The 14786-nt window shown below is 42.5% G+C and overlaps 2 protein-coding genes across 5 annotated transcripts in view; both read right to left on the bottom strand.

The window, feature by feature from the left end:
• Positions 1-14786, bottom strand: part of SHANK2 (SH3 and multiple ankyrin repeat domains 2) — a 276475-nt gene that overhangs the window by 17445 nt on the left and 244244 nt on the right. The gene's annotated exons all lie outside the window — the stretch shown is intronic.
• On the bottom strand, positions 4256-13530 carry LOC107205915. The gene is made up of 5 exons (XM_015631018.1): positions 12756-13530; positions 12089-12124; positions 10200-10350; positions 9717-10108; positions 4256-5404 (listed from the first exon to the last, which is right to left on the bottom strand). Exons 4-5 carry the CDS (start codon positions 9793-9795, stop codon positions 4545-4547), a joined length of 939 nt encoding a protein of 312 aa, XP_015486504.1. The 5' UTR covers positions 9796-10108; positions 10200-10350; positions 12089-12124; positions 12756-13530; the 3' UTR covers positions 4256-4544.

Raw genomic sequence — 14786 nt, 5'->3', positions numbered from 1 at the left:
CATCAGAATTTCAGTGATATTTTGGACAATAACAAGTACTCCAGAAGTGCTCTTTTATGCCTAATCTCCTTAAGCAATCATATCCTAATTTGTTCATGCTCTTAGACCTGTAGGCTGTCACTCCTGCATCCTTTGTTTAAATGAAACTTTTATATGCAGGTGCTTTTTTTGTTTGTTTTTTTGTTTTGTTTGTTTTTTTTTTTTAAATTTCTTTTAATTACTGGAAAGTTTGGGAATGTATTTAGTAGTGGTCAGAAGCAGACCAAAAGTAGTCAAAGTCCAAATCTGAATGACAACAACATTTGGATTTGTGACTCTGACCTACTGCACGATGTGATGGTAAAATACAGGGAAAAGCTTAATCAGGATATTCCAAAGCTGAGTGCTGGTGTTAGCCCTTTCTTCAACTTTGGTCACAAACAAGGTTCATCAGCATTTAATACAAATTGTTATCACACTGAAGACCTCAAAGTACAGTATAAACAGCTAATTATTTCCTGAAAGCTCCTTTTTTTGCCCTTCCTACTGCTACAAAACCAAGGCACAGAGAAATTAAATCACTAGCCAAGCCACCAGGAGAGCTTGAGTTTGGAATCTCTACTAGAATCCAAACTGGAATCACACCAACAGCTTTCCTTACTACACCTTCAATTGCATTTGCTTGCCTGTATCATGTTAATTGAGTGTCTTTTCCTTTGAAGTTTCACCAAAACTAGGATTAGTTGCATAGTCTGTGGTGTTTCTGTGAGTGGAACACCTTAGCCTGACTCCTAGGCTTCCACAACACAAGTCAGAGTAATGCTACTTTTCAGCAATTAGCTCCATCTCCCAAATAATTATTTGTCAAACAAGGATATTTACTTCATTAGGATACTACAGACTTAAAAAAACCCCAGGTTTTTAAGGTGATCTAGAGCTGGTGTTACTATCCCAAGATTCTATTTAGGGATTTAAATTTTACCTCTCGCTGGAGAGCAGCGCGCTCAGAGCCCTGGATATTGATATGGATGGGAATAAGGCAGGAGGAAAAGAGCTTTTGGTCCCTCTAAACAGTAGATCTGGCTGATGCAAGGATGGTATTTTAAACAGGAGAAGAAGAGAGGGAAGAACTTTTAGCCTTTGGGTTAAGAAGAAGGTTGTCCTAGAAGTGGATATTTCAGTGTCACAGAGGGTCAGGGAGCAGTCAGGAAAGGAAAGGCTGAGCAGGACCAGTAAGCTGAACACTGCTGAAAACTGTCTCACAAGAGTAGTGTTGCTGTTTCTTTTCAATGGAAGTTAGCATTCAAGTCTTTTCATTGGTCTGCTTTATTTTTTTGGGCAGAGGGTTTAAATCATCCAGTGGAAGGAGAAAAGGAAAAAAATTCTTAAAATCATCATATGTATTCAAAAATAAAAACCAACTTCACATCACATTTCATAAGGCTTTGTAATACAAACTTCTGAAAGAAAAATATCTGCACTTCTGCTCAGCAAAAGGCATCAGAAAGCAACAGCATAACCATGAACATTTACCCTACACAGCAAAAATATGGCTGGACTGCAGAATGGTACTCAGGGGATCTATCACCAAGAGCTTCAACTGGGCAGAGATTTCCTCTTAAGGCTCTCCCACCCTTGCTCTCATCCCAGAGAACAACTAATCTTTGGGATACAGAAAGAAGGAAGCCTTGGAAACTGAAGCATTCAAAATCTGCACATGAGAAATAGAAATATACCATGTAAAAAATGATCCCCTTTATTTTGAACAGACACATGTAACCAAATACCCATTCAGACAACAAAAAGCTACAGGGAAAAAGAAAGAGTGATGAGGCCATGACAGACACTTGGAAAAGCATGAAAATATTTGTTGGAGATGAAACATACATACCCTCCAACTGCACAGATTTTGCTAGACAGTCTTAGAAGTCAGATTCTACTTTTGGATCTGACCAAAATACCAGTTGGTACTGATTCTTAAAACCATCTACTATTTCCATGTGTGGGGAAAAAAACCCTGGTTTTGTGTGAGTTTATTGCAAGTTTTCTGTCTGTAGAGAGGTTTTCAGTCCTTCTCACCCTATGGCTGTTCCCATTTGCCACATTTAGCCAAAACACTTGGAAATGGGAGAGGAGGGCAGGTTAAAGCTTGAGCTGCTTTGCAAGGAACTCTTTAGGGCTTTCTCACATGGCACTTCCAATGGCAGCACTGCACAGCTCCTTCTCTTGCTCTACTGCTCTTGGATCAGAAAGCAAAGGGAGTGGAGGTTGTCATTTTGGAGCTACTATAACAAAAAATGTGAAGCAGCCAGCACGTGGAGACTGATACTAAATGGCGGCAGCTACATGGCGGGTCCTGCGGAAAACGTCAAAATCTGAACACCTGGCCATATCTGCCCCACCCTGCTAGAGTGAAAAGCACAACATGAAACAAAAACATCCTCAACTGTGTTATCAAATGTGCTCCTCAGGCCAAGGAAATGGACTGGCTGAACTGCAGTTAGCCTCACTCAGACTCATCCCAGAGAAAGAAGACGTGTTGCGCTAAACCTTCACTTGCCTGTGCCTCAAGATGTTTGTCTCCACAGCACAGAGTGCAAAATCCTCCTGCACCCGAACCACACGTTCCAAATATACTCCTACTGGAATAACTTGTCAGGCTTACTAATTAGCTCGCTCCCAACCTCCTTGTGACCTCAAATACTCTGCAACACACACTCCTCGTACCAAGGAGAGGGGAAGCTCACAAGCTCGTGTTGGAAATTCTCTGAGGATAACTTTACAAATAACCCTGACAAAAGAAAGAGAAAAAAGCCACAAAACGGATGCAAAAATTGCTACCTGCTGTGAGGTGTGTTGACAGAGTGGACCGAGGAAGCCTGTCTCCAACAGGATTTTTGAAAGGAATGCAGCTGGATGAAGGTCAAAAGGAAGGAACGTGGGAAAATCCTGCACTGGAGGTTGGCTGTGCCAGCTGCATTTCCTCCTTGAACCGATTAATTAGCAGAGTACAGCCACAAGCACACACGCACACACACTTTTACAGGAGCAGTTTGTGACTGGCTGGTAGAGTAACAAACTCTGATCTGCTTTGCTTTGAATAACCTCAGCCTTGCTGGAAGACAGGGAAGAAGAGTCTACCACTCACTGGCCAGAGAGCATGGCTCGGTTGTAGTCACAGAAGAGGATTTTTAGACCTACGATTATTCCCTGGCATTTTCCATAGAAACCGCTCTGCACCTTCCCAAGAAGTCACAACGGCGTGTTGAGAGTCAAACACAGGAGCCATGCTACACCTGTGAGAACCTGTCCCCACTGCTCCAGGGGCTCCTGGGAGCAGCATCCTTCCAGAGAACTGTCAGGGATACCACATGTAAAAGCCAGTCTGATGCCTCTGCATGCATATAGCAATTTGAGTGCCACTATATTAAATTCCCCCGAGAGAGGCAGCACCAAGAGATACAAAGTAATTTATTGCCAAAGTGCGTTTCCATCTGCCCTGTTGGGTTACTAATGGGACCCGTGCCCTGCTCAGGTGCCAGCCCTCAGGAAATTGGATGGCCTAAAGGCACAGAAAGTGGTTGTGTTTTATCAAGATGTAGGTCTCGTCTCTGATAAAAAGCTCTTAATCACAAAGCAGCATAGTACCCAACAGCATGTCATGACTTTTACATTCTCAAGAGGTCTGGCTGCTAGGCAAGTTGCTTTTTTTTTTTTTTTTCTTTTATAATTATTATCTGTGATAATTACAGGGGACAGTCTCCTCCTAATAGATTTGTTGCAGGAGATGGCTCTTATCCCCGTAGAACACATTGCTTAGTGACTCCTGTTCCAAATCTCCAGACTCTCTCAGAGGAAAAAGTATAATGCTGCCCATCAAGCCACCAGATCCATCATCAAATGAACTTTGAAAACGAGAGTCAGGTGCCCAGATAGATCTGGTGGCACATCACTACACAGCCCCCAAAAAGAGAAATATGAGGTATGATCCTGGCAACATTACTTATTGTACGACATAGCCAAGACATGTGGATTAGCTCCACCGAGGGTCTTAGGAAGTGAGCTGGTGAGACCCACAGAGGATAAGAATGGTCATGATCCAGTACAGGCTATACCCCAACACCTCAGGCTGGCATGCCAGAAACACCAGGCAAAGACTGATCGAACACAGTTGGGAGGCGAGTATTGCCAAGACCTCTATACTTACCACCAAGTCCCGAGTGCTTGCTCAGAGGGGGTGGGATAATGGAGAAAGAAAACTCAAAAAACAGCTGCCTCAAGAAATGACTTGTATTTGTAAGAAAAGCAATGAATGCCTGGCACAGAGTAAAAAAATGCTCGTATGAAGTTAAAGTGAAAGAACAGAGGCAAATGTTCTTCAAATACCAGCAGCACACATCGTTAACAGTGCAAATATAAACTACAAAATGTTAGACTAATCTAGTCAGCCAGAATACAATGTTAGCCAATGTAGGAAATGGTTGAACTCTGCCACCGATGGCCTTATGGCTAAGAATTAAAAGGACAGGCACATTAAAAAAAACTCTAAAAATCCTATGGAGTGGTTATTTTTTCTTCCCTCCCCCTTTTGCCTGGCGTGGAGGCATGGGCAGCGAGGCCCTCTCGGTTATGGCTCTCTGCAGCCGGCCACTGCGACAAGGCAGGGTGGCCTGCGGCGGGTCGCGAGAGTCGCTCGTCCCTTCAGCCCCTGGTAAGCACACAGTGGAGGATGCCACTGCGTCCTCACCAGTCCATGTCGAGGCACATGTCAACTCGACATGGGGGGTGGCTCTTTGGGAAATGCGTGTTTCGAGGACCTGCGTCCTTGGCTGCTTGAGGAAAGCTAAAATCTCTGACAGGTAGTTATGGATGGCTCTTGTGGAGGTAGCCACAATGCCCAGCTGCAGCTCCATACGGCCCATGGACTGGGACATGAGACCCATGGACTGTGCATGCTCCCTCTTGATATTTTCCAGCAGCTGCACAATCCTACTGTTGGTTTCCATCAACAGCTTCTCTCCCTCTGTTAGCTGGGGCTGCCCTCTCCAACCCCGATCCCTAGGGACAGGCTCAACACCGCAGCGCTCTTCATTCATCTCATCATTTCCCTCCTCCTCAGGAGAGTCACTTTCAAACTGAGGAGTCCTACTGAGTGACTGATCCCCGGGAGACTGTATGTCCATGGTGCACTCCGGAGTCCGCACCGGCGTTTGAAATCCCTCAAAATCCTCCCCAACGTTGCTGTGCGTTTCAGACGAGGACAGCGGCCACTGCCAGCTCTCTGTGGTCCTGGCTGGCGAGTCTTCGTCAGAGGCAGGCACCGAGGATTCCTGTTCTTCGGCCGGCGTGGACAGCGAGCTCCCTCGGTGATGGCTGGCTTGCCCCGAGGATCCAGGAACCTCCCCATCTTGCTCCCCAGTGACATCTGGCAATCAAATAGAGGAGCAACAACCACTGTATCTGAGGCCAGGCAGATGGAGGTATCTACATGCATTGGACAACACATAGAAAGAAGCCAGTTGGGAAGCCAGAGTGTATGTGTTTGGGCAAACAGAAGGGCGGACTAAAGTTTAGTGACTGCATTGGGCACGTGGCAATTGGCATCATTAAGCACTTTTGGTCTCAATGCACACTGTCCTGTACCCAGAACACACACAGCCATGCTGCATCCCAAGGCAGGAGCTACCAAATTCCCCTCAGCGTGACTGTGACAGGAAATGTCAGTGAACCTAGCGAGAAGCTCACCTATGCACTGCAGTGGTGTCAGTCAGAAATCCCTGGGACGAGCTCAGGGCCAAGGGTCCAATTGAGCTTCCTGGGGTGCCAGATGTGCTCCACCACTGGCTGAGGGCAGCCCTTTGTTGCTCTGAAGCACTGCTGGCTATCTTCACTTTTGTCCGACGTCTCACGTCACCCCCACCCAAGATCTCTCCCAAATCACTGCTGCAGCGCGACGGTGGCTGTCCAAGGGATTATCCCGTGAGCAATGCCCTCCCCAACATTTGCTGGATTTTCCTTGCTCTCTTCTCCAAACAGTAGGAAATGCTACCTGAGGGCATTGCTCACCAGGATCTCTTTGTCTCCTGGAAATGAACTGAGTTTTGCCCTCCCCTGGCTACCTTGTCCCTTGCCCGAGGGTGCATGGTGGAAATCTGGGTGCAAGTGCTTCCCTGTGGCAACTCTAGAGAAAAATGTCCCCCCAAAGAGCAGGAAAGGCTCGGGCTTTTGTACCCACAGGAATCAACAGCTCACAGTGGAGCGTGCTCTGCCCAGCTCCATCCTGCACTGCTCCATATTACGTGATACTGTGGCTGGGACTCTCTACACTTTCTGTTACTTCAGAACTTCTTTTTAATTTTTTTTTTTTTTTTTTGAGGGGGGCCAATTTGCTTACAAGAAATCACTCTGGGGCAGTGTGGCTGAAGGCAATGGACAGCTGAGAGAAGCACTGCTCTCGGTAGGCTTGTGACCCGACCAGGCTGCTGCTGCTCACACCGCAGTGGCCTGAATGCCAGATCAGTGCCGTGCCTACTCTCTGGCCTCCCACCCTTGAAAAAAGCTTTTTGGGTTTTTTTTTAAAGAATTAATTTCTGCTTTTTGAAATACTGCTCTTCAGACCTCAATCAAAGATGTAAGCTCATATCTGCAAGGTGTTGCTGAGGTCATGTTAAACCATACTTTTGGTTCTGTTTATGAATCAGGGCAGGGTTTTGCTTGATTCTTAAAAAAATACACATTTTATGTGAAATATAATGAAATTAAAAACTTTTTCTGACAGACCCAAGGATCCCTCCTCCTATATCTCAATCCCTGTCTACCACAACGTGGTACTCATTACTTCTACACCCATGTGCCTGCACTATTATGGTGCTCTGAAAGGGATTCTGTGTGACTTCACTGAAGGATGACTTTTAAGTGCTAAAATAATGGATATAATTCGTGCATTTAGCATATTCACTACTTCAAAGTATTCACATTCAAAGTATTCATATTCTCTCTGTGTTTGGCTGGACTGTCCAGTTGCATGTTTTATGGAAAGTGAAGATGAAATTGTATTTGTAAAAAGGCATGAGCTCCTTATGAAAATGAATTTTAGGGACAAACTGTCATGCAATCATTGGCTCTTCCACTCCATGGATATTTGAAAGGGACTATACTAAGACCTTACTAAGAGCTGCTTCTTCCTTGGCAATTCTTCTCCTGCTTTGTCTAATACAGCCACAGCTGCATTTCCTCATTAGCAAATCTCTCTTAACAACTACAGTGTAGGACCATGAAATTATTTCTCAGCATTTTCCTATTTGAGTACACATAAAAAAAAAAAAAAGAAAAAAAAAAAGAACAAAAAAACAGGGGACCTACTTTTACCACACAAAGTAAACACACACTTCAGTTAAAGTCTATGGAATCAGAGTGAAGTAAGGGACCATAAATACTCATTCTGGTAGATATGACCAGATGACACTGGTCATACTGAATGTCTCGGCATTTCTCTTGACATGTCAACAGAAAATTCCCCATATTTGAAAACACCATTTAGCTGGTAAATGTTCTAAACAGAGCCCACCTAACAACTGCTAAGCAGTAGAACCAAACTATACTGGAAGTCAAAAGAGGAAGCAAAATGAAATCAAAAACCTCCAAACTCCACGCTGATTTATGAATACTTCTGTAAATGGTATCACTGTGTCTAGTTTGTTCAGATTCAGGGGGACCAGAACACCTTTGTTATTTGTGCATTTCTACATATTTGCCGGAGGCTTGTGAAGAAAAATTTCTCTGAAAAAGCGCAATAATAAATTTTTGCAAAATTCCTTATGTCCTATGAAATGTTTCTACTTGCCATCCTCCCACTCAGTCTTTTCAGCCTTCAGAGCTGAAAGAGCAGCATCTGGCAATCGGTGACCAATGACACAAATGAGCAAAGAGTCTGTGAGAACCCCTGGGAAAAAGGTTAATTGCGGAAACTCTTGGCGAATACTTCTGAATAATGAATACATGCACAGGCTTTAGGTTAGGTTGGTAAACTTGGCTGGCAATGAGAAGGAGGAATAACCATCTCTGTTATTGTTTGTAACAAGGTATTCAGCATCTCTCAGCAGCTCCTCTTTCTGGAAGCTTTGGGAAGCACTACCATGGGGCATGGGGAACCGAGAGTGTGTTACAGGCATGGCCTTCCACAAACTTTCCTTCACTAAATCATGGGAAAATTGCCTGGAGGTCACTGGCTGACACCACCTGGATGAATGTGTGAGTCTCTGCCCAAGAAATCCATTCTTGCTGACCAAAAGTTGTCCTAAATTCTGGGTGGATCTTGGTCAGGTTGGTTGTGCCAGTGCTTAGGCTGGGGCTGTGGGATAGGTGTGCCTGGCACAGGAGGGGCACTGCAAAACTGGGTTGAGCCAGAAACTGTTCTTGTGTGTGAACAGCTGATAGGGTGACCTCAACTAACTGCCTTTAACTCCTTGGAAAAGGGGTCACTTCCAAAAAAAGGTACTACAACTGTGAAGTCAAAATCAGCCATGGATCAAACCATTCACCAACATGGCTGACCTCACTTCATTGATAATTTGCTTTAAAAATAAAAGAGAAATATCTTTCTTTTCAAGCTTTAAATAGAGCGGGTACAAAGAAGCACAGCTGGCTTCTTCGCGTGTGAAGTAAAGGGAAGAGGTCAGATTCCCTGATCTTTCTAGCAATTTCCACCTGACACAGCATTCCTACGTGCAGCATTTTGCTCACAGTGATAGATATGACTTACAGGCAAAATGAGTCACTTCTGTCTTTTACAGGTATCTTCATACCAAGTGATACCAGCCATCAAACCTGCAGTCTCCGAGGTTCACATTCCTAACCTCATGTCCCTTGTTCTGCTGGGGCAGGACTTCCATCTCCATTCCTAAATGGCCAAGGAAGGGACACAGGAAGGAGCATGCAAATGGGCTAAAGGGAGCAGAACCATCTAGAAGTCAGTGACCCACTGCACTTCAGCTTTAGTGTTTGATCACTGTGCGTACTACACCGCTATTTCCAAAAGCCCTCTGGGATTCACAGGTTTCTGAAGGCTGTTTTTTGTTTTACCTCAGTGACTATGTATTGTTTAAGGAAAAAAAAGAGATCTGGTATTGAAGAGGTCCATGCAACAGGGAAGTGGTGAGCCTCCACCAAAGTCCTGGCTACCTCCCTTTCTCCCCTGTTGGACAGGTTCTCTGTTTCTGCAGAGGAGCAGAATCTGCCAGACAGATTCTCTGTTCCTGCTGCCTATCTGTTTCCCTGGGCTGACACAGAGCCTGGTCTGAAGTGGTGGATCAGCAGGTGCTCCTGGAGGCCACAGGAGAGCTGCTCCAGGTGTGTCTGCAGGGGAGAGCTGTGGTTTGCCCCATCCTGCCCTGAGCATGCTGATCAAAGCCAAGTTTATTCCAGCCTTTAGATTCATGAATATGTCCATTATTTTGGAGCACTGCTATTCCATGCAGTCTCCTTGCACCACAAGTTTGTTACCACTGACAGTCCTTTGTGTTTGTCATTAGGCATTTTTAGGATTGCAGAAATTACTGGGTTAAGATACACAGAGAACTACTGAATGGTTGATTCAGCTGCAGGGGTAGAGGACTGAGACAGAGGCCAAGAACAGAGCAGGGCTTTGGATATACACAAACTTGAGAGACATCAGAAGTATTTCTTTAACTTTTGGTGACTGAAGAACATTTGAGATTTATGCCTGTGTTGTGCCTTACCTGCCACTTGGACTGGCAGCTGATCCCTCCCCTGAGATGTGCTGCTCTTTAAGAAGCCCTCCTTTTGAAATCCCACCATTCCTGTTTCACCTCTGCTACCGGATCGTTGCCTTTTCCATTATCTTTCCTTTTCAGACTCCCCACCAGCGGAGCTGCACAGGAGGGCTGGGGCACCGTCTCTTCCTGCTGACAGACAGGTGGGTGGAGATGTCCCTTGGCCACAACAAGTGGGCCAGGAGCTCAACAACAGCGGGAACACAGCGGGGGAGCATCCCAGGCCCTGCCTCTGCTGCTCTGGACCTGGGCCTCTGTCTGTATCTCATCATCCCTCCTGGGGTGGGTGCATTTCTCAAACTGCTTAGGTACCAAGGTGATAGGTGCCTTGTAAATACCTAAGATAGATACAGACAGAAACTGTACCAGGCGCATTATGCAACACTTCAGACAATGCCAATGGCACCTCAGTGCTGTAGGATCACCCACCTGGTGCAGCATCTGCAGGCAAATACTGGGCACATGCATTTTTCCTTTGGAAAAGTGATGGGAACACAGGACATTCATTCTTCTTTGGTGTCAACAGGTTTGGGCACACAGCCCTTAGTGCACATGCAAGGGTTTTGTTCCATCGCCTTCCCTAAATATGAGTTTGCAGGTTTAGTTTAATTTCCTTCGTTAGCCGATAAAATTTGCTTCCTTGTCAATAATCTGCAAAAACGGGTTACAGAAGCAGCACCAAAACTAAAGGTGTTGTCTTCACATGTGCCTATTCAAAATGCATAGAGGTTCTTTTAAACTACATAAAAATAAGGCTGTGTTGCTTTTATCTTATAGATTCAATTTCTTTCCCTGATTTATTTTATTTTTAACTACAAGTAGCTTGTTTTTAGCATGAAGGCCAGGAGTGATTATGCATATAATTAAGTTTTCATGTCTGGGAAAATAAAAAAAAAAAGGCAGCATCTAAATCAAGTAGGTCCAATTATTTGCACTGCATTTCTTTAAGGTTTTTGGCACTTCCCATATAAATGCCAAAGGCCTTGCCCTGCTTAATTTGAAAAAAGAATAGCTGAGAAGTAACTGGATCAAAACTTCAGGGGGAATGTCTGTGGGTGGGAGAGCTACTAAAGGACAATTTGGGCAAACAGTGGGTCTGGAGATCTGCTTTCAAAGAAGCAGATGAACACAAATTCTAGAACATCTTCCCAATGCTAATGGGCAGGTGAGAACCTACTGATTTCAATAGAGAGCTTCATCAGACCACAGGAGTTCATCTGTAACATTGCTTGGCACATAAGCAGTGTCTCTGGGGGAAAAACAGGTGACTCCTGTTTGGTTAAAATGGTTAAAAATGGATCCGTGCCCAGTGAGAACAAATGAATTTCTTCTCAGCTCTTCAAACAGGACCAGATGTGTAAAAATTCATCAAAGACCAAAAGTAGGTAAAGTATAAGAAGGCCTTCAAAACACCACTGAGAATTTAAAGACCAGCCTTAGCTAAAGCATGGATTCAGAGTAAGAACATTAAAAGTTAAGTTCTAAATCCAAATTTGTTTTTTATGATCAAAATTAGAAGAAAGAAACAGGTTCAGCCTACAGTTACATCCTGTAAATGTATAGTTAAAAATATACAGAAATTGAATGACCTGAGTTTTCATGTGGACAATTAGGCTAATCCTCATCAATCTGCCACCACTACATTTTAATCTGGAATTACCTTCTTCCAGCCCCATCCCAAATTAACAGTTTGCAGGATTGTGCTTGAATCACAACGCCCAAACCACACATTTACCATACTGCAAACAACAGGCAGAGAATATTATTTTAGCAGTCAGCGTAATGAGGAAATAATAAAAGCACTTTGCAGTAGTCAAACACAAAAGGCACTTGAAACACTTTCCTTCTATGAAAATTAACTAAAAATACTTGTCTGTTCTCTGAGATACTGTAAAATCTACAAAGTACTCTAAAATAAAATAAAATAAAAAAAATATATAAAATAAATCATTAAAACATAAAAACTTGAGTAACTAAAATTAATCATTTAACATTGAGTATCTAGAAATACCATTACATGATTTATGAAAATGCTTTGTAGGCATTCATAATAAAGAGCTATCAAAACTTTCTTGAAGGAAAGCCTTATTTGTGTTTCTAGGGCTGAAAATAGCTTCACATTATTACACACAAGTCACATTTACACATTAAAACCACACCATCAAAAGTAATTTTTAAGGAAGGCAGAAAATTCAAATTCCTTTCTAGAGATACAATTTTCAAGTACCAGCTCTTTAACAGCATGTTCATTATTAATAAATAATGATACAGGCATTTAGAATACACCTGCAATGCTGAAGCCTTGCAATTCAGCCTACCTTGAAAGAGGAATGGTCATTGTCTAACAGTGGTTTCTGTTCAAGAACAAAAACAAAGCAGAGAATATAGTCAATACCCACTCCTATCCTGCAAGCCAGGTGGAATTTAAGTGGCAATTTGATGTTCTGTTTAAGAGACAGCATTTGAAAATTTGGCCTAGTCACAAAAGAAAGGCAATCAAATCAAAGAAACCAAAAAGAAAGTGGAGGATCTAAGACACTTGCAGCCTTCTCTGGTCTTACATTTAACTCTCACGCTTTCACACCAAGGGGAAAAACCAAACAAACTATGAGGAATTATCTAAAAACATTTATTTTTAATTAGATTAGAAATTAATTAACATGGGTATGTGAACATTTGAAGGAAATAGGAAAAAAAAAATAGCAGCAAAAGGAGTTTTGAGATGAGGGAGATAAGTCCTTCATCTCCCTGGCTCCTGAAAAAGAGAGAGAACACATTAAAAGTGCTGAAAGAGTTTTCCACTGCCCTAACTGTGCTATGTTGGGAAACACATGCAATTTTAACTGTTCCTCAAGCCCTCATGATTTTGAATATGTGCTTAGATATTAAATTGATAATATCTGAGCATAGTCACACTCACATAAACCAACGTATTTAATGTATCTCTGCAAATGCTATAAACCCCACATTTTCTGTAACACTTACAATTCCAACTTCTTTTATACCATTGTCTTGTTTGGCTGATGCAGAAAGGTTTTGGAAACCTTTCCAATTACAGTCCTGTAGTAAAGAAAAACAAGTATCATGACAGGGCGCTACATCCTTGAGAATAAGCTGATAAATTCAAAATAATAACAGTGTAGATGACAACACCCACACAGACTCAAGCAGCCTCTACTCAGGATTCCCAGTGTTTCCAAAATGTTAAAACGTCTCATAAAAGGTAAGTCCTGGTCTGAAGAAGTCTTGAGTGCCAGGAGTTACCTGTTAAGTTTGGATTCTGTGACACAAGCTGCTAATCAGCACATTGTCAAGTTATTTTTCATGGAAAACACAGGTTTAGCATTGTTCCCTTTTTGAAACATACAAATTTTCAATACTTTTCCCTCACAAAGTGTTTTACAAGTACTTTTATTGTAGCTAGTCCTAGTCCTACACTTACACTGCTGTGGACTCCCCCAAGTTACACTACAAGACATAAAATCTGCAACCTTGCTGCACCAGCCACAAGTGGGGCTGGCATTTCTTCACACCGACTTGACAAATTCCACCCAGAGTCACTGCTTTCTGCTTGAGATAAATGACAACCTGATGACAACCTCTTCCTCATTACTACACTGCCACCTCATTAGAATTTCAAATACGTAATGTGAATCAATTACTTACAAGGGATAACCTTCAAGAATTCTTCATGAAGCCTGATGCCTTCTGCTCTCATCTTCTGAAATAGTGTCTGGTGAAGATCTGAAAACCTTCCTACAGAGAAGTGCTGTGGATGCTGGGAGCTATCTCAGGAGCTGCCGTGGTGAGTGCTTTAAGAGTTGCTTTGGTGGTATTCCCATTTCTCCCTGCAGACAAATCTCCATCATCAACTCCACCACAGTGAAATAAAAAAAAGTGAACCCAGATGGCTTTGAAAGTGGTCTCTTCAAACAGAACAGAACACTGTGAGCTAATCCACTGCTTGGCATTCATTTATATATATTTGCTCTGCAATTTCATTGTTTCAGATGCCATTGGAAGGTGCCACCTTTGAAACAATGGACAACAGGAATGGGATGAAGTGGGAATGCTTATTGCAGACAGAGCTAATAATATTTATTTTGAATGCCATCAACTGATATTTTTCTATTCAAATGCCGGTCAGACTTGATGCCAGGTAACAATATTCTGTGTTGATGATAACACAATTATTCTGTTTCTGTGAGGCGGTGATAGAATCTAAATCCTTCAAAGGAGAAAATCCTTTATTTGTAGTTGGTACTGCAGCCCACATCAAACCCCAAAGACCAGGACCAACACACATACTTTATCAGTATATGGTATATATCAATATTTTATATTGATTACCATATCAAATCTAAGAACAAACAAAGCACCACCCCAGCTCACAACTGACACCCATGTGACACTGCCAGCAGATTATTTATTAATGCAGAAGGAATATTTATCTTGTCACTCCCATTTCACTGTGGAAATTTAATCTGCTCTATTCTTCATTTTGTCCCTGCTCTTAAAGGATTTTATAATAGGTATCTTAAAATTCAACACTATCCACTTCAGCTTTCACTGAAAATCCCAAATTACTCACTAAATCAAACCCATTTCCTGGCAGCATAGAAAGCTGGGGTGCAGGAAAGTTTTAAATCATGTATCTAGACATTTACAGATCTTAGCTTATGGATGTATTCCTTAAGGATCATATAATTTTAAAATTCTCCCTCGACATCGAGTTATTCATAAGTCAAAACAAAATCTGAAGGAAAAGCCATTTAAAACCAAGCTCTCCACCAGCTGCATAAACTTACTATGAACAGAGTTACATTTAAAGTTTTAAAGTATTAATTTTGAAGCTCTAATGACACCTATTTTCCTGTCGTGATGATGAAAATTATGACCTCAAATTTTTCCCTTAATCTTTCATTTTCAGAGTATTTTCAAACCTCAATTTGCTGCACAAATATCCTGGTTATTCTTTAGTATTAATGGAATCATATTTTAAGTGCTGCCTCCAAC

Source organism: Parus major, chromosome 5 (assembly GCF_001522545.3).
Source record: "Parus major isolate Abel chromosome 5, Parus_major1.1, whole genome shotgun sequence".
NCBI lineage: Eukaryota > Metazoa > Chordata > Aves > Passeriformes > Paridae > Parus > Parus major.
This window is presented reverse-complemented; position numbering and strand designations above follow the sequence as displayed.